The sequence below is a fragment of the Schistocerca nitens genome, chromosome 12 (genome assembly GCF_023898315.1).
Source record: "Schistocerca nitens isolate TAMUIC-IGC-003100 chromosome 12, iqSchNite1.1, whole genome shotgun sequence".
NCBI lineage: Eukaryota > Metazoa > Arthropoda > Insecta > Orthoptera > Acrididae > Schistocerca > Schistocerca nitens.
Genome location: NC_064625.1, coordinates 72,939,904 through 72,964,394, shown reverse-complemented (window position 1 = coordinate 72,964,394; position 24,491 = coordinate 72,939,904). Strand labels below are relative to the sequence as shown.

General features: G+C 43.4%; 1 protein-coding gene across 2 annotated transcripts in view; it reads right to left on the bottom strand.

The window, feature by feature from the left end:
* The window catches only part of LOC126215260 (uncharacterized), a 40,459-nt gene extending 28,725 nt beyond the window's left edge, over window positions 1-11,734 (bottom strand). Inside the window, exons 1-4 of one of the 2 annotated variants that reach the window (XM_049941941.1) lie at window positions 11,673-11,733; window positions 10,266-10,642; window positions 9,320-9,505; window positions 8,911-9,113 (exon numbers count right to left, since the gene is read on the bottom strand). In XM_049941941.1, the coding sequence (XP_049797898.1) occupies window positions 8,961-9,113; window positions 9,320-9,505; window positions 10,266-10,642; window positions 11,673-11,724 (768 nt within the window). In that variant the 5' untranslated portion in view covers window positions 11,725-11,733 and the 3' untranslated portion in view covers window positions 8,911-8,960. Of the gene's footprint in view, window positions 1-8,910; window positions 9,114-9,319; window positions 9,506-10,265; window positions 10,643-11,672 lie in introns of those variants that run through there. The other variant, XM_049941940.1, reaches the window with a different exon arrangement.
* Window positions 11,735-24,491: the final 12,757 nt, after the last annotated feature.

Sequence of the window (24,491 nt, the reverse complement as noted above, 5' to 3'; positions counted from 1 at the left end):
AACGCCATCTGCCAGCGTGTGTAGTGCCAACAGTAAATTTCGTAGGTGGCGGTATTACGGTGTGGTCGTGTTTTTCATGTAGGGACTAGCACCTCTTGTTGTTTTGCGTGGCACTATGACAGCACAGGCCTGTATTGATGTTTTAAGCACCTTCTTGCTTTCCACTGTTGAAGAACAATTCGGGGACGGTGACTGGATCTTTCAGCACGATCGGGCACGTCTTCATAATGCACAGCCTGTGGAGGAGTGGTTACACGACAATAACATCCCTGTAATTGACTGGCCTGCACAAAGTCCTGACCTGAATCCTATAGAACACCTTTGGGATGTTTTCTAACGCCGACTTGGTGCCAGGCCTCACCGACTGACATCGATATCTGTCCTCAGTGCAGCACTCGGTGAAGAATGGGCTGCCACCCCCCTAGAAACCTTCCAGTACCTGTTTGAACGTATGCCTTTGAGAGTGGAAACTGTCATCAAGGCTAAGGGTGGGCCAACACCATATTGAATTCCAGCATTACCGAAGGATGGCGCAACTAATTTGTAAGTCATTTTCAGCCTGGTGTCCAGGTACTTTTGATAACGTAGTGTACCTGTCACAGAGAATCACAAGTCTGTTCATTTACATGGTTACTGATGTAGGGTGGCGGTTATCGCTGATATAACCGGTTTTCGATTATATGGTTTTTTCCGACACCAGTGTAACCAGAGTCTTAAAACCACAGAAAATAGTCGGTTTCTGAAATTAATCGAATTACATTATTCGTATATTATTTCCTATAATAAACATAGAACTCGAACAAATACGGAAAGATTTTAGTATCTTGAGTTTCAAGATACACAGAACATAAGTACTGAATTTAGTAGGCAATTATAATAAGAAATCATCGTCCGTCCACAGTTGGCGGCTTTTGTCGAAGAGTGGCACGTCGTTGAACATTGCAAAAAAAAAAAAAAAAAAAAAAAAAAAAAAAAATCAACAGTATTCTCCTATTGATCCTAATTTTCCAAAAACTCTGCTCAAAAATCATTTTGTAATCGAGGGTCATACCACTGTTTGGGCAATACGAATATTCAGCGCTGAAGGGTGAGAAATGAGGATATGAGAACTGTATTTTTTGTGTTAATTTGTCCATTGTCAATGGCTACAATTAAGTGAGTGCATATTGTGTACAGACAGACAACAGTTACTTTCTATTTTTACTGTATACTACAAATGAACCCTTAAGTTCTATGTTTTCTCCTTATATGATTTCACATGTCGAGAAAATCGAGCATTGCACTTCACGAAATACTTCCAGACTAGGGATGATGCCACTCCATATTACAATTTGATGTCCGACAAACGAAACAAGCATATAGACCAGATGGGGCAAGTGCCCCTCGCTGAATGTACACGTGTGCTGTCTAATAGGTGACGCCACTTGGTAACAGGTACATTATTGTCTCTACAGTACTCTACCATTCCTTACGCCATGCGTTTGTTGCTCGTTTCTGTCGGCATTGTTGTTAAAATATAGCTGATGACTTTTATCAAATTTTGTAATAACGTGACATATCAGAGCAATGGAAATTTTGCGAATAAAAGTTACTCGTTTTTTAAAAATGATTCTTTTAAAAAAGAAAAATTTTAGCTGTGCTGATATGGCTAGTTAATTTTCGTTTTTTTACTCGGTTATTTGTAAAAAATAACGAAAGCCCGCTATAACCAAAACCAAATAAATACCAAAAATACCGGTTATTCTGAAGTAAAATAGAGGTATAGGTTTTAACCGATCGATATTTCCCATCCCTGTGATGATGTCTACATTTACGACAACAGTCTGACATCCAGTCGTGTCTTCTATGGGGCAGCTGGAATTCACGAAGGTGTGACATTATCTGTTGTTTTCCTGATACCATAAAATACTTTCGGCGAAGAAATTGATGTACAGCATTCAGCAGTAACTGGCATTCGATCCTCTAGAGCACTTGTTGCAGCCTGTAAGTGTCAATAAAGAACCAGTCCACTATATTTTCGTAAGTACTTCGCATGCATTTTACTTTCTTTGATTACTCTTGAAACATCCAAACATTTGATTACTGCATAGTTGTCGACTAGTACGATTATCCAAAAGCTTCGTCTCGTATTGTGATGTGGTAGACGGATTCCGCATTTCTTCAGTCGAATTTTTTGGTTATTTGCGTTCATCAATTAACGCGATCTATCTTCGGCAAAATTTTGCAGAATCCAATGGGAGTCGAGCTTTTTCACGGCTAAATTATAAATACTGCACTCTTCAGTACGACTAGATACGAATCTACCTCATGGTAAGTCACGTGTTGAATCTCATGTTTTGCTACACGATCTTCATTCGGTTCCTCGACCAACCCTTGTACCGATATGCGGATCAGGTCAGAGAGACACGCGGGCTGATAGCACGGCTGCACTTTGATCCCACTGGGTGGTCACTACCACCGCTAAGCAAGTCACGTGTTCCCGTCCACTGACGTGAATCAGGCCGTAAATACCGCGAACCGCACTTGTTCGCTAGTTCTCGCTATTCCTTGAAGCCTTCGGCTCGCACCATTGATAGTATCAACAATAACAAATTTCAAAATCTACAACAATATAAGTGTGACATTTCAGTAGCGCCAGCTGTTGCTCATTTGAGCACCTATAACCCTTTCACTGTTGTGGACGTCTATACGTTTGCTGCTCCACCACTCCCCAGGTGCTGTGGAGGTGAATACGATCTCTGAGTGCTGCAGACAAGTTACTTCCATATCTCACGGAATGAAAAAGTTTTGAGTATTTGTCCCACTACATATGCCCTTTTTTTCGTGCCATCTGTTGCAAAAAATTGGTTTTGATATCTTGAACCAATAAGAAAGATGACTTGTTGAGACCACACACTTCCTGATGCGCAGGGGCGGAAATGGGGGCGTTGCGGGCGAGTGTCCAACAGTTGAAAAAAGCAATAACTCGAGAACGGAATGTCATATCGTCCTGCTCTCAGTTTTAAATAAAATTTCGATATCTTACCTACATTTTATATACTGCAATGTAACAACTAAAATCAACTATACGAAGAGTTCACGAAAAACATTTTTACTTCTGAAAACTCTTTGAAATTTCGAGCAGTGTCGTGCTTCATTTGAAGCAGCGAAGTAACTATGATGGATAAAGAAAAGAAATTCAGTCCTTTATCGAGAAAAGATACCAGATTGTAAGGCGTACAAAAATCAAAAGTTTTCGGCGTATAGTAGTCTGAAAATTGGATGATCACAAATCCGTAGCGGCTTGAGAACCGTCTCTCAGCAGAAGTAGCAGCATTTGACAGCAATATACCAGCGACAAACCCACGCTCGGCACGGAATCCAGAGATCAAGCCTGTAGTAGCGAAATGACCCACTTACGATCTACGTCTACATAGCTAATCTACAAGCCACCATACGGCTGCTTGCGGTGGGTATCCTGTACCAGTACTAGTGAGGGAGAAAAGACTGTCTGTATGCCCCCATATGATCCCTAATTTCTCATACCTTATGTTAGTGGTCCTTATGCGCAATGTATATTGGCGGCAGTGGAATCGTTTGGGAGTCAGCATCAAATGCCGGTTCTCTAAAGTTTCTCAGTAGTGTTTCGCGAAAAGAGCGTCGCTTTCGCTCCAGGGATTTCCATTTGAGTTCCTGAAGCATCTGCTTGACACTTGGGGTGTTGTTCGAACCTACTGGTAACGAATCTAGCAGTCCGCCTGTGAATGGTTTCGATGTCTTCCTTCACTCCGACCTGGTGCAGATCCCAAACACTTGAGCAGTCCTTAAGAGTAGGTCGCACCAGCGGTCTACATGCTGTTTCCTTTACAGGTGAACCACTCTTTCCTAAAATTCTCCCAATAAACCAAAGTCGACCATTCGCCTCCTACACCACACTTCTCACATGCTCTTTACACCTCATATCGCTATGCTACGTCACGCCCAGCTATTTAAAAGGGCCGGCCGGAGTGGTCGAGCGGTTCTAGGCGCTTCAGTCTGGAACCGCGCGACCGCTACGGTCGCAGGTTTGAATCCTACCTCGGGCTGTCCTTAGGTTAGTTAGGTTTAAGTAGCTCTAAGTTCTAGGGGACTGATAACCTCAGCTGTTAAATCCCATAGTGCTCAGAGCCATTTGAACCATTTGATATTTAAACGACTTGACTGTGTCAGGCACGAAATTAGTGATATTGCATCCGAACATTACAGGTTTGATCTTCCTACTCATCTACATTAACTTACATTTTTCCACATTTCCGTAGCTGCCATTCATCACACCAACTGCAAATTTTGCCTAAGTCGTCTTGTATCTTCCTACAGTTGTTCAGCTTCGACACCTTAACGTACACAATGGCATCATCAGAAGACAACCACATACTATTGCCTACTCTGTTTGGCAAATCATTTATACGAGGGCGGTTCAGAAAGTAACCTCCGATTGGTCACAGTGCGGGTTGTGGGGGGAGTAGCGACGCCATCTGTGCGTTCACGCACTCAACAGGTCAGTCGGCATCAAGCCGTGGTCGAGTGAACGTCGTACCTGCGCTAGTTTAGTTTTTGTGGCAGTTTGAAATGTGTGCTGCAATAGAAAACCCCGCCAAATGTGAAGTGCGTGCTGTCATAAGGTTTTTTACAGCCAAAGGATATTCTGCAGCAGCTATTCATCGTGAGCTTTGTGCCGTGTACGGACCAAGAGTTATGAGTGAAGGAGTTGTCCGTGAATGGGTACGTTTATTTAAAAGTGGACGAGAAAACGTTCATGATGAAGAGAGGAGTGGTAGACCATCATTGGTGACTGACGAACTCGTTCAGACAGTTGATGCAAAAGTTCGTGAAAATCGACGTTTCTCAATGTCGGAGTTGTCTACTGGTTTTCCACAGATTTCTAAGACTCTCTTGTACGAGATAGTGACAGCAATATTGGGTTACCGTAAGTTCTGTGCACGATGGGTGCCCAAAATTCTTACCGACCACCACAAAACTCAAAGAATGGCCTCTGCATTAGACTTTCTGTCACGTTATGAGGACGAAGGAGAACCATTGTTAAACAGAATCGTGACCGGTGACGAAACCTGGATTAAGAACGTGAACCCTGAGACAAAAGAACAATCAAAGATGTGGGCACATTCAAATTCGCCTACCAAACCAAGAAAAGCCTCGCAAGATTTTTCTGCCAGAAAACTGATGGCAACGGTGTTTTGGGATGCCAAAGGGGTGTTGTTGGTTGAATTCATGGAACGTGGTACGACCATTAATCAAGACGTGTACTGTGAAACAATAAAAAAGTTACGACGGGCTATACAGAACAAACGCCGTGGTATGCTGACTTCCGGTATCGTTTTTTTGCACGATAACGCCCGTCCTCACTCTGCTCGCAGAACAACGGCCCTTCTTGAGTCCTTCAAGTGGGACGTTATCAACCATCCACCTTACAGCCCAGACCTGGCGCCAAGTGATTATCACCTCTTCATGCATTTGAAGAAATGGCTCGGGTCACAGCGGTTTGATGACGACGAAGAGCTCAAAGATGCGGTCACAGGCTGGCTCCAGGCACAAGCGGGTGATTTTTATGCAGAAGGAATTTCAAAGCTTGTGAAGAGATACGATAAGTGCCTCAATCGCTATGGAGACTATGTAGAAAAATAGTGCAAAGATGTAGTTGTAAGATGTATATATTAAAATATTTTTATTTAACTTGGTGTATTTTTTTAAATCAACCGGAGGTTACTTTCTGATCGGCCCTCGTATATGTAGAGAACAACAGCGGTCCTATCACACGTCCCTGAGATGCTGCTGACGATAACCTTGTCTCTGATGAACACTCGCCATCGAGGACAATTTACTGGGTTCTGTTACTTAAGAAGTCTTCGAGCCACTCACATATCTGTGAACACATTCTATAAGCACGTACCTTTGTTAACAGCCTGCAATCGAGCACCATGTCAAATTCTGTCTAGAAATAGGCAATCTTCAGTCGTAGTTCTCAGTAGATCATATGAGAAAAGAACAAGCTGAGTTTCGCACAAACGATGCTATCTAAAACCATGCTAATTTATGCACGTAATCTTCTAAGTCTAAGGAAATTTTATTATATTCGAACTGAAAATACGAGGGCCGTTTGAAAAGCCTGTGCAAAAATAAAAACTACTTACATGTTTGTGGTAAAACTTTTCTACTTTTCGACGTTGTCTCCTTTTGGACTTATACACTTCGTCCAACGCAGTTCTAATTTTTTGATCCCTTCCGAATAATAGGGAATGTAAAATCTGCGAATTAGGTATTAGTTGGTGCAACCACCTCCTCGATTGAATAAAATCTTTGCCCTGCCAGCCATTTCTTCAAATTGGGGAACAAATAGTACTCTGAAGGAGCCAAGTCTGGAGAATAGGGGGGATGTGAAACGAGTTGGAATCCTTTTTACAATAATTTTGCGGCCACAACTGCTGAGGTGTGTGCTGGTGCATTGTCATGATGGAAAAGGACATTTTTGCGGTCCAATCGCCGGCGTTTTTGTTGCTGCTCGCTTTTCAAACGGTCCAGTAACGATGAATAATATGCACTTGTAATAGTTTTACCCTTTTCCAGATAGTCGATGAGGATTATCCCTTTCGAATCCCAAAAGACGGTCGCCATAACCTTTCCAGTCGAAGGAATGGTCTTCGCCTTTATTGGTGCAGATTCTCCCTTGGTAACCCGTTGTTTGATTGTTGTTTGGTCTCAGGAGTGCAGTAATGTACACATGTTTCATCCACAGTGACGAAACGACGATTAAAGCCCTGCGGATTCTTCCTGAACAGCTGGAAACCATCCTTGCAACACTTCACACAACTCCGTTTTTGGTGAAGCGTGAGCAATCGCGAAAACCAATCTTGCGGATAGCTTTCTTATGTCCAATTGTTTATGAAAAATATTATGCACCCGTTCATTCGAGATACCCACAGCACTAGCAATCTCACGCACCTTAACTCTTGTGTCATCCATCACCATATCATGGATTTTATCAATGATTTCTGGAGTTGTAACCTCCGGAGGGCGTTCAGAACGTTCAGCATCTCTTTGAAACCACTTATAAACTGATCTGATCGAAGTTGCAGAGTCACCGTAATGTTTATCGAGTTTCTCTTTAGTCTCCTGAGGTGTTTTGCCTTTCATAGAGTAATGTTTAATCACCACACGAAATTCTTTTTCGTCCATTTTTCGACAATCACTCGACTGCCTTGATTAACACGAATGTCCACAGCTCGTGGTCTTGCGGTAGCGTTATCGCTTTCCGCGCACGGGGTCCCGGGTTCGATTCCCGGCGGGTGCAGGGATTTTCTTTGTCTCGAGATGACTGGGTGTTGTGTGTCTTTCATCATCATTTAATCATCATTGACTCGCAAGTCGCCGAAGTGGCGTCAGCTAAAAAGGACTTGCAATTACGGCGGCCGAACACCCCGCATGGGGTCTCTGGGTCAACAATGCCGTAAGATCATTTCATTGACACGAATGCCAAACACATAGACCAATATAGCTGAAACTTGGTGTGCGTTCTTTCCAAAAATGCTACTAACTAAACATGACCTCGATACGCCAATGCCTCTTTGTAAAATCGAACTATGATTCCATATGGACCTGGTGATTTATTTGCTTTCTAATGTTTCAGTCATTTCTCTACGCCAGGTATGCTGATTACTTTGTTGTCCATACGGGAGCCTGTCCGATGATCAAATTGACTGTATGTTTGTACGATTCTTCTGGGTGAACGATTTCTTGAACGTAAAATTAAAAACTTCGACTGTCGTTTTGCTCTCTTCAGCTGCCACAACAGACTGGTCAACAAGGGACTGAATGGAAGCCTTCGACACTCTTAGCGATTTTACACACGACCAGAATTTTCTAGGGTTTTCTGACCCATCTTAGGCTGAAGTGCGACGGTGGTAGTTGTAGCGCTTCACGCACTTCTGTTGTCGTTACTTATGCATTCCCTGTTGAACCGAGAGTGCAACAGTCTCTAGTTCCTCACCATGTTCTACATTTCGTTATTGGACAAAAATGGGTCTTTTCCATCCCTTATCCACTTAGTAGGCACATAACTTACCAGACCACGATTTACAATCTGCATAAACTTTGCTATAATTCCTCTACATCAGTCTTACTGGAACTAAGTGATGCTGATTCACTGTCTAAGTGAGATGTTGATAACAGCTTATCTGCTCTGTGTAGTAGAAACACTCTCCTAGCCTTCTTGACTGATGTACCTTTCATAGTCGTAGTTGCTATAATGCCATTGTCGAGACGGTCTGGCCTATTTGTTGCTACGATGACTCACTGGACCTCGACCTGGCTCATGACTAGCTGTTCACTTTTTGAACTCATCTGTTATTGATGACAGAAATGACATTTTTGTTCCTCCATTGTCCACGTCACCACTAGTATCAGTCACTATAACAGAAAAGATGTTATACGTACCGTCTCTAGCTTGTAGAACAACCAGTGATTATTGTGAACCTTCACAGAATCCATCAGTAATGGCTGTGTGATCTTGACGAAATTCTGCAAACGAATTGTAAGCAGCTAATTTCGAGGAGCACTGATAACCTAAAGTTGAATGAAGGAATTCAAGACATGGGAAAAAAATTCATCTATGATAATTTTCACCTAATCTTCCATTTTCTCACAATACTATTACTTTAAATGCTCACCGTAAACAAACTGCTCAGTTTCTGAAATGCCATTACATCAACAATAAAAAATATCGAAATTTACAACAATATGTGACACTTTAATAGCGCCAGATATTGCTCGTTTTTTTATAGGCCAAAATGTGACCATCAGTTTATTTGAGAGTTGTTTCGACAGGTAGTTTCTAGGGAAGGTGACAGTAAAAACAATACTTAGCATACTTCATAAGATGACAGTGTTTATTGAGGTTTTACACGTTATGAGATTCCATGAGTTGGTGGTTACGCGACCAGCTGGAGGTCCCAGAGTTCCTGCCGAGCAGCCACAAAGTCCTGGTAGACCTCTGGGCTGGAGTACTGCTGGAACTTATCCTCGTACCAGCTGCTGGCCCTTCTGGCATTGAACTGGGCACTCTGCACGTATGGGATGAGTTGCTGGAAAAACAATGCTATTGTTACTAGAGTGCTGTCTAGTCCACATTCTCTCTCTCTCTCTCTCTCTCTCTTTCTCCAGAATATATCCATATATATCCACAATATTCTTACCACCAGATGGGGAGGTGTGTATATATACTCGTAGATATGCAACCACAATATGCTAACCACAAGGAAGGTTGGTAATGTATTTGTGCACTACCCACCTCTTCACGTGTCTTCTTCATTATGCCCGCCAATTGGCTGTTGGTGGCTGACAGGCCAGTAACCAGCAAGTTGTTGACCCAGGAACGTAGCTCGGAAAGGCCACTGCCAACCACCTCAGGCAGCTTGACATAGGAGTCCTCTGGGCTCCATTCGGAATACTCCACTTGACGCAGGTTCCGAGAGACCTACAGTCATTGGGTATAATCATTTATGTGGCCTAGTATATTTACATGTATTGATGTCTAGTGTCTCATACAGTTTGCATTGATAATGCTAGACAGTAGGTGACTAAATTGTAGTGTTGTGGTAACTTTTGCAAATTTTTAATTTTTACTGTCATTTCATTCACTTAACCGTCAAGATTGAGGATAAGTGGACAGCAGCGGAAAGGATACTAAAAAAGGGTTACATTTCTAATTACAAGATTTAATTACTGAAACTGTTGATAATTTTGGAATATGTTTGCTTTAAAAAGCACTTGTTCATGGATGTGCTGATGAAGACGATGATGATCATGATGGTAGCACTAGTAATGATCCTCACTCCACTGAAACACCACTCTGTGGAAACGTTGAGTGGTTATGTGGTACTCTTAAGGTATGGGGCAGTTATGCAGAGATCGGTTTGCATGTAATGATGATACTCGATGGTGGAGTTGGTGACAGTGAGTACACAATTTGAGGATGAACGCATGGGCTGCACTTCCGAAAAGAATAGGTTGGAAAATGAAGTAGAGTCGTGATAGTGGGTAAAAATCAGGTAGACTGCGTTGGACATGGCCTCTGTGAGTGCATTCCAAAGTATGTGGTGAAGATCTACCCCAATGAGATGTAGCTGTGAAACTCTAGCTGCCTACCCAACGTTAAATGTGTTTCCTGATAATGGGCTACTTGTAGGAGACTATAATTTATACTTTTTCTTTCTCTCAACCATTTTACTGCTTACCTGTGGGGTAGCTCTGCTGGTGGCTGAAGCTCCATCCTTTACAAGGGCAACCATCCGACGGTAGAGGGCGCCCAGGTACGGCAGTGCCGAGTCGTATGAAGTGGGTACCAGCTGCTCAGGGTGCAGTGCGAGGTACTCAAAGTGCTTGAAGTAGTTACTCTCCTGCTGGTACAGCTGCCTGAGCGTCCTGGCGGCCATCATGTCCACGGTCATGCCCATGTCGGCGAGGTAGGCCTGCAAGGCGCTCTGTACCTGCTGTTTGACGGCGGTGGCGTTGCTGATGGAGAAGTAGACGCTGTGCTCTTGAATGGGCAGGGGGGCCGTCGCGTTGAGGAACGCCTGAGGCAGGATATCCACGGCGGCTGCGGCGCTAGAGCCTGGGAAAAGATCCAGAGTAGCATGTCCAGTCTCTTCTGATATCTTCAAGACTCATTATGTATCTAAGGCCTCCCACTTACAGTTAAATAGAGCAAGGTTATTGGTACATATTGATCTTTCAGTGTTTTCCTTCTGTGGCTGACACACTGTTGTCTTTCCAGAGTACATCCCAGTTGTTGATTCCATTTAAACGTACTATAACCTGATGACCGAACCATCGTCGTTCTCAAACACTGTGAGATCAGCTGTGGCGTGTACACCAACCAAACATTTTCTTAAACTTCTTTTATGTCTTTATTTCTCTGTCCAAGAGATTTGAGCACGCTTTTTTAAACTTCTTTCTTTCCAACCAATATTCCATTAGATTGAGCTTGGGGCAGACAGGGTTCAATAATTGCAATACTTGCAAACAGGTTTCCATACAAAATTCTTGAAGTTCTCAGTTATGACTAAGGGATAGAAACTGTGAAGTGCTGTGTCACACCATTATTTATATCCGAGTTCGACTCCCGTCGCTCACTACACCTATTTGTACCATTTTGCTTCTTGTATTCCACACTGTGATTCCCTAAAATCTTCTCTCAGGCTTTTCTGGCTGGTGCATAAGATAGCCACAGACTACTTAATAAGTTTTCTCACCCACAAGCCCCACCTAAAGTGAAACATCTGGCCCCGTTTATTAGGTTCCTACATCTTTATTTTGATAGACCCCTTAACTAAGATGTGTCAAAAACTTTGCGTTTCAGTCACAGTATTGGCCTCCTCCCAATACATTCGAGGCAGTGCTCGGCGATAGCTGGTCTGCTTGGTGCTTCCATTCAGTCTGTGATGATGGTTCTTACATACCACATCCAGATCACAGTTGCCCCTACCTAAGACATGCCACATTCACACTGGCTGGAATATAATCGTCAACTTATATACGATAGAGTGTAGTGAATAACTAGATGTTCCCCTAAACTGATAATGAGTGTTCAGCACAGACATTATGTTACAATAGTAATTGTTAGTGTGCTATGTCAGACTCACCCTGGAAGACGGCCAAGAAGGCGGCAGCAGCGATGAGAGCTCGGACGGCCATTGTGTCTGCAGGGTTGACGAGTGTGAAGATGCTCTCCTGGACGTGTCTATATGTACCGTAACACAGGCTGGAACGTGCGTCATCGCATATCGATAGCGTTGTTGTAATCACGAGATGTCAGATCTGCTCCTGCAGATTAAAGTGGGGATTACAAAATCGCACTCGAAACGTAATCTGCAATGAGATTTGTTTTTTCAATTATTCTTGGCTGTTTACCTGAGATCAAAATTAGGCAACAGCTGTAGGTAATCCCTGAACTACCATCACATGCGTGATATTTTTTTTAGATTACCATTCTGCTAAATAATTAACTGGAATCTCCAAAAACTGACGATTGACGTAATTTAGCACTACCTGATAACAAGAGGTTATTCTGAACCTTACTCTTTAGGTGTAAAACGAGGCCATTAAATACGAAAAGTTTTCTCGTATCTGTATGTAGATATTGTCGAGCATCGTCCACTCACAAGTTCTACGTTTTGATGACATCTTAATAATCTCTTGTCACATACGCAGATCCTACATTTACGTGGAAATTAACGCTGTTTGTCAAAACCAATATGGACATGACAATATATATTTTATAACAGATACCAAAGTCATTGATGAAACTTCCAACTGACAGAATTACCATTGGAACCAGATATGAAAAGATGGAGAAATTAAAGTCCTTGATCACTGAAGTACACCGATTCTTCTAAAACAAATAGTTTCATCCAGAAAATCTGACTGGCTCAAGAAAAGATATCAAGCAAATTCCAGTACGTTATCCTTACCATAGCTCATGCAAGATGAAGTTTAAGCGACCCCTTCGAGACCACTTATGTTCAAAATTTATATAAAAGAGAACCACTTTTATGCTGAAACTTTCACCCTGCAGTGGGGTTTTTGCTCCAATGAAAATTCTTGACGGATTTTAAACCTTCTGGTCCAAGACTGGAACCTTGACCTATGCTGGAAGGAGGGTTTACAACTGCATGCTACAACTACATCTAAGTCTGTACACTACCAGCCACCTTGTGGAACATGGTGGGGTTTATTTGGTGTACTACTGCCATTACTCCATTTCATTTTCCAGTCGGGAATGGGGCGCGGGAAGGACTGATGGTAAATAAAAAAGAAAGAACCACCACAGCCTTATGATCAAAGAAATTTATTTCAAGCTCCTAGTTTAGGAGCAGTACTTATGCCATCTTGAGGTCCATCATGGACCAGAAGATTATATTCATTCCTTGACCAATGTATCGTAGAACATATATAGTTCTAGTTCTCATCGATTGTATACATCAGGAGTGTATGCTCTTCAACGTGGTGTCATGAGGTAGGGTTTTTTCGTTATTTGTATCATCAGTCGCCTTCCCGATCCGGAAGAACGAAGAACTTCCACTAGGATTGATGGTACGTCTCCGTGTGTGTTCGAATATCTGTTATTTTACCGCCGTCATCTTTTCAAGTTTTTGCCCTCTACAGCTCCCTCTATTTCCGTGGAAGTTTTTCTCTATTAACACGTGTCCTATCTTCCTGTCCCTTCTTCTTGTCCGTGTTTTCCACATGTTCCTTCCTTTGTAGATAATGCGTACAATCTCTTCATTCCTTAACTTATCGTTTTGTGGCACTACATATCAAACTCCTCTATTCCCTTCATTTCCGGTTTTACCAGAATTCTACAGTCACTTCCATAGAGTGCTGCACTCGAAACTTACCTTATTCCCGCAGTTAAGACCTGTATTTGATACAATCAGACTTCATCTGGCCAGGAATTCCCTCTTTGCGTGTGACAGTACGCACTCTGTATTCTCTTCCCTCCCCCAGCCATGTAGTATTTTGTTTATAAGATAGTAGAAACACTTCGTCCAGTAAGTGGTACCCTGTTTCGCTGTTACTCATCTTTCATATTCTGTGCACGTTTTCAGACTGCTGTGACAGACATGCGATCCTATCCAAAATATTGTATACTGTCTCCCCTGTACAAACCCTAGAAGTTTGTAACGGGAATCTCCAAACCCGCTGTATAATAAACACAACTCTGAATGATCTCAAACAGCTGTTAACTGTACGGAAATCGACAGCTTTCTCAGACGATTGATGTACTTCACGATTCTAGTTTCTCCATTTCTGCGGCCTTCTAAGGATGAGCTGAGGAGACGCAGAGGCAACATCATGATCAAAGAAGGAGAAAATACTGAAAGGGAACAGAAGATTTGCTTTTTTGCCATACGTTCCACAAGAACTGGCCTAGCTCCGTCTATGAGAGTTATTGGGCCCATCTTTCTAACACCTGTAAAAAAAAGGGACTCTCTTTGTACCGGAAAAAAAGACCTCGGACTTCGTGCACCTGGGGCCTATCACATACTTTCTGAATAATGAAATCGGACAAAAATACCTCTGTGTCTCCGTAACTCACACCAGATATACATGCTCCGTAAGACCGATGCAGAAAAATAAATGTACATCTACATCTACCTCTATACTCCGCAAGCCACCTGACGGTGTGTGGCGGAGGGTACTTGACTACCTCTATCGGTTCTCCCTTATATTCCAGTCTCGTATTGTTTGTGGAAAGAAAGATTGTCAGTATGACTCTGTGTGGGCTCTGATCTCTCTGATTTTATCCTCATGGTCTCTTCGCGAGATATACGTAGGAGGGAGAAATATATTGCTTAATTCCTCGGTGAAGGTATGTTCTCGAAACTTCAACAAAAGCCCGTACCGAGCTACTGAGCGTCTCTCTTGCAGAGTCTTCCACTGGAGTTTATCTATCATCTCCTAACGTTTTCGCGATTAATAAATCATCCTGTAACGAAGCGCGCTGCTCTCCATTGGACCTTCTCTATCTCTTCTATCAATCCTATCTGGTACGGATCCCACACCAGTGAGCAGTATTCAAGCAGTGGGCGAACAAGTGTACTGTAACCTACTTCCTTTGTTTTCGGACTGCGTTTCCTTAGGATTCTTCCAATGAATCTCTGCCTGGCATCTGCTTTACCGATGCTTAATTTTATATGGTCATTCCATATTAGATCACTCCTAATGTCTACTCCCAGATAATTTATGGAATTAACTGCTTCCAGTTGCTGACCTGCTATATTGTAGCTAAATGATAAAGGATCTTTCTTTTAATGTATTCGCAGCACATTACACTTGTCTAAATTAAGATTAAATTGCCATTCCCTGCACCATGCGTCAATTCGTTGCAGATCCTCCTGCATTTCAGTACAATTTTCCATTGTTACAACTTCTCGATATACTACAGCATCATCCGCAAAAAGCCTCAGTGAACTTTCGATGCTATCCACAAGGTCATTTATGCTTATTGTGAATAGCAACGGTCCTACGACACTCCCCAGCGGCACACCTGAAATCACTCTTACTTCTTTCCATTGAGAATGACATGCTGCGTTCTGTTATCACACAATTGGTCTGATAGTCCATATGCTCTTACTTTGTTCATTAAACGACTGTGGGGAACTGTATCATTTCTAGTCTTCAGAAAAATCATTATACCCGAACATAATACGTGTTCCAAAATTCTACATCTGATCGACGTTACATATATAGGTCTACAGTTCTGCACATCTGTTCGACGTCCCTTCTAGAAAGCGGAGATGACCTGTGCCCTTTTCCAATCTTTTGGAACGCTACGCTCTTCTAGAGACCAACGGTACACCGCTGCAAGAACGGGGGCAAGTTCCTTCGCGTAGTCTGTGTAAACTGCGTATGCAGTAGCCAAGCAGTGCTTAATGGAAAAGGAGAAGTTCATCAGGCCGGCCGAAGTGGCCGTGCGGTTAAAGGCGCTGTAGTCTGGAACCGCAAGACCGCTACGGTCGCAGGTTCGAATCCTGCCTCGGGCATGGATGTTTGTGATGTCCTTAGGTTAGTTAGGTTTAACTAGTTCTAAGTTCTAGGGGACTAATAACCTCAGCAGTTGAGTCCCATAGTGCTCAGAGCCATTTGAACCATTTGAAGTTCATCATCAAAAAGACGTCGGTCACCTGCGCAGCTGGAGGAGATCGGGGCAGGAGGTGCAACAAATGTTATCGGTCGAGTCTTTGCCCTCAGCGAAGCTCTGCAAGTAGCATGTGACAAAATAAGAGGCAGCAGACTGCGTTGCCTGAGGCAATGCTGGATAGCAGACGCTAGTTACCAGTTACGTAAATAATCAGCGGAGCAGCAGCTCCATCCTATCACCCAACTCCAATATCTTCACCACCTAACCAAAATGTTAAATACACACAGCGGGCGAAGAAACGAAATGAAGCTTCACGTACTGGAGGGCAGGGGGTGGGGGGGTAATATTTGTTATACTGCAGTGGTAACAATTTGAAGCCAAATTAATAAAGACCTTGGCAGTGTGAGGCCACTTATCAATATAGGTTACTTCCCCTTTGGCCTGGATTCATTCACAGATTCAGATCGGAAGGGTGTTATAAACCCATTGTACGAGGGTGAGTTAAATGAAAACCTTAAATTTGTAATAACAAATCGAAATTTCGCGCCGTTATCGTGTAAGTTGTTAAGCGTGCTAGAAACAGCGTGCAGAATTGCCTGTAGGTGGCAGCATAGTGCAGATGCACACATACCGTCGCAGTATCAGTATAAAGATGGCCGCCCCACTTGCGACTTGCAACAGGGAAGAACTGCGTTCTGTTATTCGGTTTTTGCGTAGTGAAGGCGTGAAACCTATTGAAATTCATCGACGAATGAAGGTTCAGCACGGTGATGCATATTTGTCACAGCAGCAAGTCTACGAACGGAGTAGGAAGTTCGCAAATGGTGTGACTTTATTGGAAGATGCTCCTCGTCCAGGTCAGGCATAGTGAGTTGTGACTCCACAGAACATTGCAGCAGTTGAAGCCATAGTGAAGGAAAACCACCGAGTGACACTGAATGACACTGCACCATGTTTACAGATTAGTCATGGGTCAGCGTACCACATTGTGAATGATGTGCTCCAGTTTCACAAAGTGTGTGCAAGATGGGTGCCACGGCAGCTGACTCCTGAAACGAGGGAACGACGTGTTGATGCTTGTGAAGAATTTCTTCGGCTCTTTAAACGAGAAGGTGATGGCTTCCTTGCAATAATAGTTACTGAGGAAGAAATCTGGGTTTACTTCCACCAACCGGAAACGAAGAGAGCGAGCAAGGAATGGCGCGATTCCTCATCACCAATCCAAAGCTTTCGAACCGAACCGTCATCAGAGAAGGTTATGCAGACTCTCTTTCGGGACGAAAAAGGCGTCATTTTAGAGCCTTACATGCCTAGAGGGACCACTGTCACCAGTGCATCATACACAGATCTCCTAAGAAATCATCTGCGGCCTGCAGTCAAATCAAAGCGACGTAGATTGCTGTCAGCAGGTGTCCTTTTGCAACATGAGAATGCAAGGCTCCACACTGCCCGTATAACAGTTGCAACAATCACAGACCTGCATTTTGAGTGTCATCCTCATCCACCATACTCACCAGACCTTGCCCTAAGTGATTTCCATAAGTTTGGACAACTCAAAGACGCAATGGGAGGAAAGAAGTTCCGTTCTGATGAAGAGGTACGCCACGTGGTGCATGAGTGGTCGCGCGGACTACCAAAAGAATTTTTTACAAAGGAATTTATGCACTTTGTAAGAGCTGGAGGACTTGCATGGAGCGTGGGGGAGATTATGTTGAAAAGTGATACAGCTTTGTTCCACTTCTGCATAATAAATAATATAGAAAAAAATATTTAAGGTTTTCATTTGACTCAACTCGTGTATCCTCCCCTATAGCAAGCTATCCCCCAACTGTGGTAGGTGGTCCTCAATATCCTGGATCCTGTCACTGGGGTAAAGCTGGCGTCCGATTCCCAGTCTTGCTGGCTCACAAGGTGTGCCTAAGGATCACAGAGGCAGAAAACAGAAACAGGTGCCATGTGTGGCCGAGCATTGCCCTGCTGAAAAATGGCACCACCATGCTGTCGCATGCGTCGTACCACACGAGGATGCCGGATGCCTCCAGAGTTCCCTCTCACTACCAGCTGTGACCTGAAACGATACCCGATGGCGCGCCACACCATGACGTCAGGAGCAAACTAATGCTGCTGTGGTTCTCTTAAGCAATGGACGAATGCGACCTCTTCCCAAGTAGCCGCCACATCCAGTGATGACATAAATCCAGAGTAGTGCATAACCACAAGTCATCCTCAACACACTGTGATACCTTACGTCAGCCCCTAATTCCTCCCAGTCACGACACCATTCCAAATGCAGCCGTTCGTGTTGTGGTGTCAACATCATCCTACACATGGGATGCTAAGTCCCTAGTCCAGCTGCTGTTAGTCGCTGACCAACGGCGCGGTATGACTCAGAACGTTGCAGGGAGAGCATTAAATGATATCAGATGGCGGCTGTGAAGGGTTACAATGTGCGTGGTGCACAGTATGGTGATTCTCCCATGCGTTAGTCAGGCATGGTCCATAGCAACCACGACGACGAGAGTGTCTGCCTTCAAGTTCCCACATCTGAATGCCCCACGGATATGGATAATGTACCATTAGGCAAGCCAGCCAAATGGATACTCACAATGAGGACACTTCCAAACTCCGCCAGTTGCTGATATCTGCATTTACATATGTACTCCGCTAGCCACCATGCGGTGTGTGGCGGAGGGCACAATTCGCACCAAAGTCATATCTCCCCCCCCCCCCCCCCCCTCTCCACTTGCGGATCGTGCGAGGGATGAACGACTGTCTGAACGCCTTCAATTGCCCTTATCTTTGAATGGTGATCACTGCGTGATTTGAAAGTTTTTGTTAATATTATATGCTCTACATTCTCGGTGAAGATCGGATTTCGGAATTTAGTGAACAGCCCCTTCTGTTTAGCGCGCCGCCTATCTGCAAGTGTGTCCCACTTCAAACTTTCTATGAGATTTGTAACGCTCTCGCGATGACTAAATGTACCAGTCACGAATCTTGCCGCTCTTCTTTGGACCTTCTCAATCTCTTGAATCAGACCCAACTGGTAAGGGTCCCATATAGACGAACAATACTCCAAGACTGGACGAACTAATGTATTGTAAGCTATTTCCTTTGTCGAAGGACTGCATCGCTTCAGGATTCTACCAATAAACCGCAATCTATAGTTCGCCTTACCCGTTACTTACATAATCTGATCATTCCATTTGAGATCATTTCGAATTGTCACACCCAGATACTTGACGGACGTTACTGCTTCCAAAGACTGGGCATTTATTTAGTACTCGTACATTAATGGGGATTTTCGCCTTGTTATGCGCAGTAAGTTACACTTACTAATATTGAGAGATAACTGCCAGTCATTACACCACGCATTTATTTTCTGCAAATCCTTATGGATTTGTTCACAATTGTCGTGTGATTCTACTTTCCTGTACACTACAGCATCATCGGCAAACAGTCAAAGGCCACTGTCAATACCATCAACCAGATCGTTTATGTAAATCGTAAAAAGCAGAGGACCTATTACGCTGAGCAGGGGCACACCTGAAGTTACGCTTGTTTCTGTTGAAGTCACCCCGCTCAGAACGACATACTGCTTCTTGTCTGTTAGAAAACTTTCTATCCAACCGCATATGTCATCGGATAGACCGTGAGCGTGCACTTTTTGTAGCAATCGACAGTGCGGAACTGTGTCGAACGCCTTTCGAAAGTTGAGAAATATGGCATCAACCTGGGAGCCGGTATCTAGAGCCCGTTGTATATCATGCACAAAGAGGGCCAGCTGTGTCTCGCATGACCGCTGTTTCCTAAAACCGTGCTGGTTTCTCCAGATCAGCTTCTCAGAGTCTAGAAAGGTCATTATGTCTGAACACAGAATATGATCCATGATTCTACAACAAATCGATGTCAGTGAAGTTGGCCGACTGCAGTGCATGGCCGTGTTCTTCACAGTGATCAGTCAACATCTGACGCGACCTGTGCGCCACAGCAGGCCTCGTAACTGTGGTGAAGGCGAATATCTCCAATGCAACTTCTGGCAATTCTCCCTGATCTATTCGTTCACACGACTGCTGGTGTTGAAGGGATGATGGTTGTCTCTGAAACAACCGGTTTTCAGCTATATAATTTTTTTTTCAACGCCAACGCCAGCTTAACCTGAGTCTTAAAACCTCTCAAAATAACCGGTTTCTGAAGTAAACGATGTCTGTTTTCCTTTATTCCTACTATTTCCCATAATAACGTACAAATCGAACAAGTACTAAAAATTTTTGATTTCTTCGCTTTCAAGATACAAAGAATCAAAATGTTAAATTAAATAAGGAAATAAAAGGAAACATAGCCCATCCACTATTTGCAGCTTTTCTCGAAAAGTGGTAAGTCGTGAACACTGCAAAAAAAAAGAGAAAAAAAACTCAGTATTTTCCTATTAATTTCAATTTTTTGAAACTCTCATGTTGTAGTCGAAAATCATACAGCTATTCGGGCCGTACTAACAGTCAGCGCTAAAGTGCGAGAACTGAGGATATGAGAACTGTATTTTCCGTGTCAGTATGTCCGTTTTTAAGGGCTACTAGTAGATGAAGGCATAGCATGTATACACAGGTAACTGACCAGGTACTGCATATTTTTGTTGTAAACTATGAGTGAACTGTTGAGTCTTAAATTTTCTCCTTATACGAGGATCGTCCACAAAGTAAATTCCGTTTCTATTTCTGACCGTGGCAGTGCTACGATCGCATTTCCGAGCATGCGCGGCAGTTACTCTGACTCAAGGAGAAGACACGTGCGCCATTTTCAGATCGCTGCTGCCGACATGGTGCTTTGTAGTGTTTCTTTCTAATGTAAGCCGTAATCGAAAATGCCGCCACGTGTGAAATCAGATGTGTGAGTCATTTTCTAAATGCAGATACAGTTAAACCAAAGGAAATTCATCGTCAAATCTGCGAGGTTTACGGATAAAATGCTATGAGTGATTCAATGGTTAGACTGTTCATTGAAGGACATGATCAAGTGCACGATGGAGAACAAAGTGGACGCCCGTGTGTGGTTACTGATGAACTGGTTCACACAGTTGAAGAGAAGATTAAGCACAACCGTAAGTTTACACTTGGTGCCCTTGCTATGGAAGTTCCCCAAATGACGAGTTCATAAAATAGTTACTGAAAAACTGAAATTTCGAAAACTTTGCACACGTTGGGATTTCAACAATTCTTACTGAACAACACAAAAAACAACGGATGGGTAGTGCGCTTCAGGTGGGGGCTCGCTACAATGAAGAAGGCGATAGTAGTTTTCTTTCTCGTATAGTCATGGAGGATGAAACTTGGGTATCGTACGACACCCCTGAAAATAAAAAGTAGTCAATGGAATGGAGACACACTTCAGTCCCAGCGAAGGTTAAGCCTAAGCAAATCTTGACACATCGAAAAGTCATGTGCACCGTTTTTTGGGACAGAAAAGGCATTTTTCTGATTGATTTCTTACCACGAGGCCAAACAATCAATGCACATGGTTACTGTGAGACCATTACGAAATTGCGCCGCGCAATACAGAACAAGCGCCGAGGGTAACTGTCAAAAGGTGTTGTTTTTTTCCACGATAATGCCAGACCTCACACAGCGAATGTGTCCAAACAACTCTTACAGGAATTTCACTGGGTCGCATTTGATCGTCCTCCGTACAGACCGACCTCGCTCCTAGCTCTGTATGAGAGTGTTGTCGAGTACGTATTTCGGCCACCAACGAAAATAAGTAACTTTGTGGATAGAGTGAAAGATGGCCTCAGCTTTCGTACACCTGGAGACTACCGCAATCTGTGCGACTGTGGAAACTCTAACGTAGGAGAAACGCTGCGCTGCCTCCACCTAAGTTGCAGTGAACGCATACGCAACGTAAGAGTGGGACAGGGAGCTCAATATGCAGTGGCAGAGCGTAACGTAACGGAAAATCACATGTTCAACATCGAAAAGATTTTGGGGTTTTGCTCAACTGGAGTCAATGGAGATACGAGTGTCGACAAATCTTACCAAATCGAGATAAGGGTTTTGCCCAGAGCGCGGCTTGGCCACCAGACTTTGACGCTGTTAGACGGAAGAGGCAGCAGACTGCATCGAGTAAGGCAGCGGTGAACAGCAGCTACATAAGCTATCACTTGGACTGCTGCTGAACTGGAAAGTAGTTTAATCGCCCACCTCTGATATCCATACTCCCTCACAAAAAAGTGAAGCACCTATATGGGAGGAAGAAACGAAATGAAACAACACGGATTGGTGATTGGGGGAGGGGGCAGAGTATGCTATGCTATTCAAGTGACTACCATATCCAGAGAAATTTACAAACAACTTGGCGGTATGAGCCCAATCATCAGAATGACGTTGGATCTTCTCTGGCGTCGATTCATGCACCAGTTCGGTAGCGATCTACTCTCCAACTGTTGCAAGTGGTCGTCGATATCTTGGATCCTGACACTGGGATGGTTTCCAAGTCCCAGACATGCTCTATGAGGCACATATCTGAGGGTCTTGCTGGCCCAGAAGGAGTACCACAGCATCACGCAGGCAGAAACAAGACACAGGGGCCATGTCCAGATGCGCATTGTCCTACTGAAAACTGGCACTACAATACTGTCGCATGACAGATAACATGAGGACACGTAATGCCATGAGAGTTCCCTCAATCATTACCAGCTGTGACATGAATTAATACCCGATGGCGTCCCACACCATGGCGTCAGCAGCAAATTAAGTCTGCAGCGACTCTCTTAACCAGCGACGAATGCGACCTTTCCCTATGTCGCCGCCATACGCATAGACGTTCGTCACCGAGGGAGTCCATGTCTGTTATTTACAGCTCAACACAGTGCAGCAACTTTCATCATCATTCTTATCGCACACGGCACCATACCAAACGCAACCGTTTGTGTTCTGATGTTAAGTGCATCCTGCACATGGATCGCTGTGCGAGATGACACAGAATGTTCCAGGGAGAGCATTACTTGATATCAGATGGCAGGCACCGATGTGAAGGCGTATGATGTGCTTGGTGCATGACACGGGGTTTCTCCCAAGTGATGGTCAGCATCTGGCAATATAATTCCATGCAGTCAAGCATCGGGCCACTGTCATATTTGAATGCCCCACACATCTCGATAACGTACGATCAGACGAGCCATCCAAAGTGACACTCACAGAGAGGTCTCCTTCAGACTCTTGTCAGGCACTGATGACGCTGTCTCCAAAGACTAAATGTCATTTCTGTGTTCCTCACAGTGATCAGTCAATATGTATCGCTGTTCACGTCCTTTATACGTCCTACCAGGCCAGGCAACTGCACTAAGAGCGAATATCACTATCGCAGCTGCTGGCCATTCTCCCCACCTGCCAAGTCTATTCATTTTCATGACCACTAATGTTATAGGGACGACGGTTAACGCTGAAACAACTGGTTTTCGGATATATAGTTGTTTTTTTTTTTAACGCCAGTTTAACCTGAGTCTTAAAACCGCTCGGAATAACAAATTTCTGAAATAACCGATTTCAGTTTTTTTATTCCTATTATTTCCCGTAACGTTGAACTCGAACAAAGACTCAAAAATTTTTATTCCTTTCAAGACACATAGAATCAAAATATTTAATTAAATGGGTAAATACAGTGAAAGAGAATATAGTCTCATCCACCATTTTCAGCTTTCCTCGAAATCGATAAGTAGTGTAACACCGCAAAAAATAAAATCAATAGTATTCTCCTATTTATAAACGCTGCTCAGAAATCACGTTGTAATCGAGGATCATAACACAATCGGGCAGTACGAATAGCCAGCGCTGAAGGGTGGAGAACTGGGGATTTAAGAACTTTATTTTCGTGTTAATATGTCCGTTTCCAAGGGCTGCTAGCAGATGAAGACATACTATGTATACACAGGCAACAGATCCGGTACCGCTTATTTTTATTGTAAACTGCGAATGAATTGTTAAGTTTTATCCTTATATACTGTCGCAAGTCGAGCATGGCTTTTCGTTGATAGCACACTCCATAAATACTTTAGGAATGGTGCCACGCTCTGATACAACTGATGCCCGACAAATGAAACAAGCATATACAGCAGATGGGGCAAGTCTCGCTCACTTTATGCACACGCTTACTATCTAATAGGCTACACCACATGGTAATGGGTACGTTACTGCTTCAACAATGCTGTACCAGTTGTTACTCCACGTATTTGTTCCTCCTTCCCGTCGGTATTGTTATTAAAATACCACTGATGTCTTACCCCACACTACCTAATAACGTGACATTTCAAAGCAATGGAAGTTTTACGAACAAAAATTACTCGTTCTGTAAAAGAGATTTATTTAAAAACTGAAATCTTTAGTCCTGCTGATATGGCTAGTTGTTTTCGGGTTTTCACTCGGTTATTAGTAAAAAATAAAAAAATCTGCTATAGCCAAAACCAAACATATGCCGAAAAATACCAGTTATTCAGAAATAAAATAGAAGTATCGGTTTTAACCGGCCAGTTGTTCCCAGCCCTCTGATGTTGTCTGTATGTACAACATTACATGACATCCAGTTATGTCTTGCAGGTGTTTACTTCTCCTGTGAAGCACTTTAATTGATCGTTTTTGCTGTTCTTTGCGGCAGTTGAAGAAGAAAGACACGACACTTTCTGTTGTTTTCCTGATATCGTAAAATACTTAGGGCTTTGAAATTGTTGCACAGCGTTGAACATTAACTGGTCTCAACCCTCTAATGAACTGGTCGTGGCTTGTAATGTAAATAATCGGTTCACTGTATTTCATGAATGCTTCACTATCGT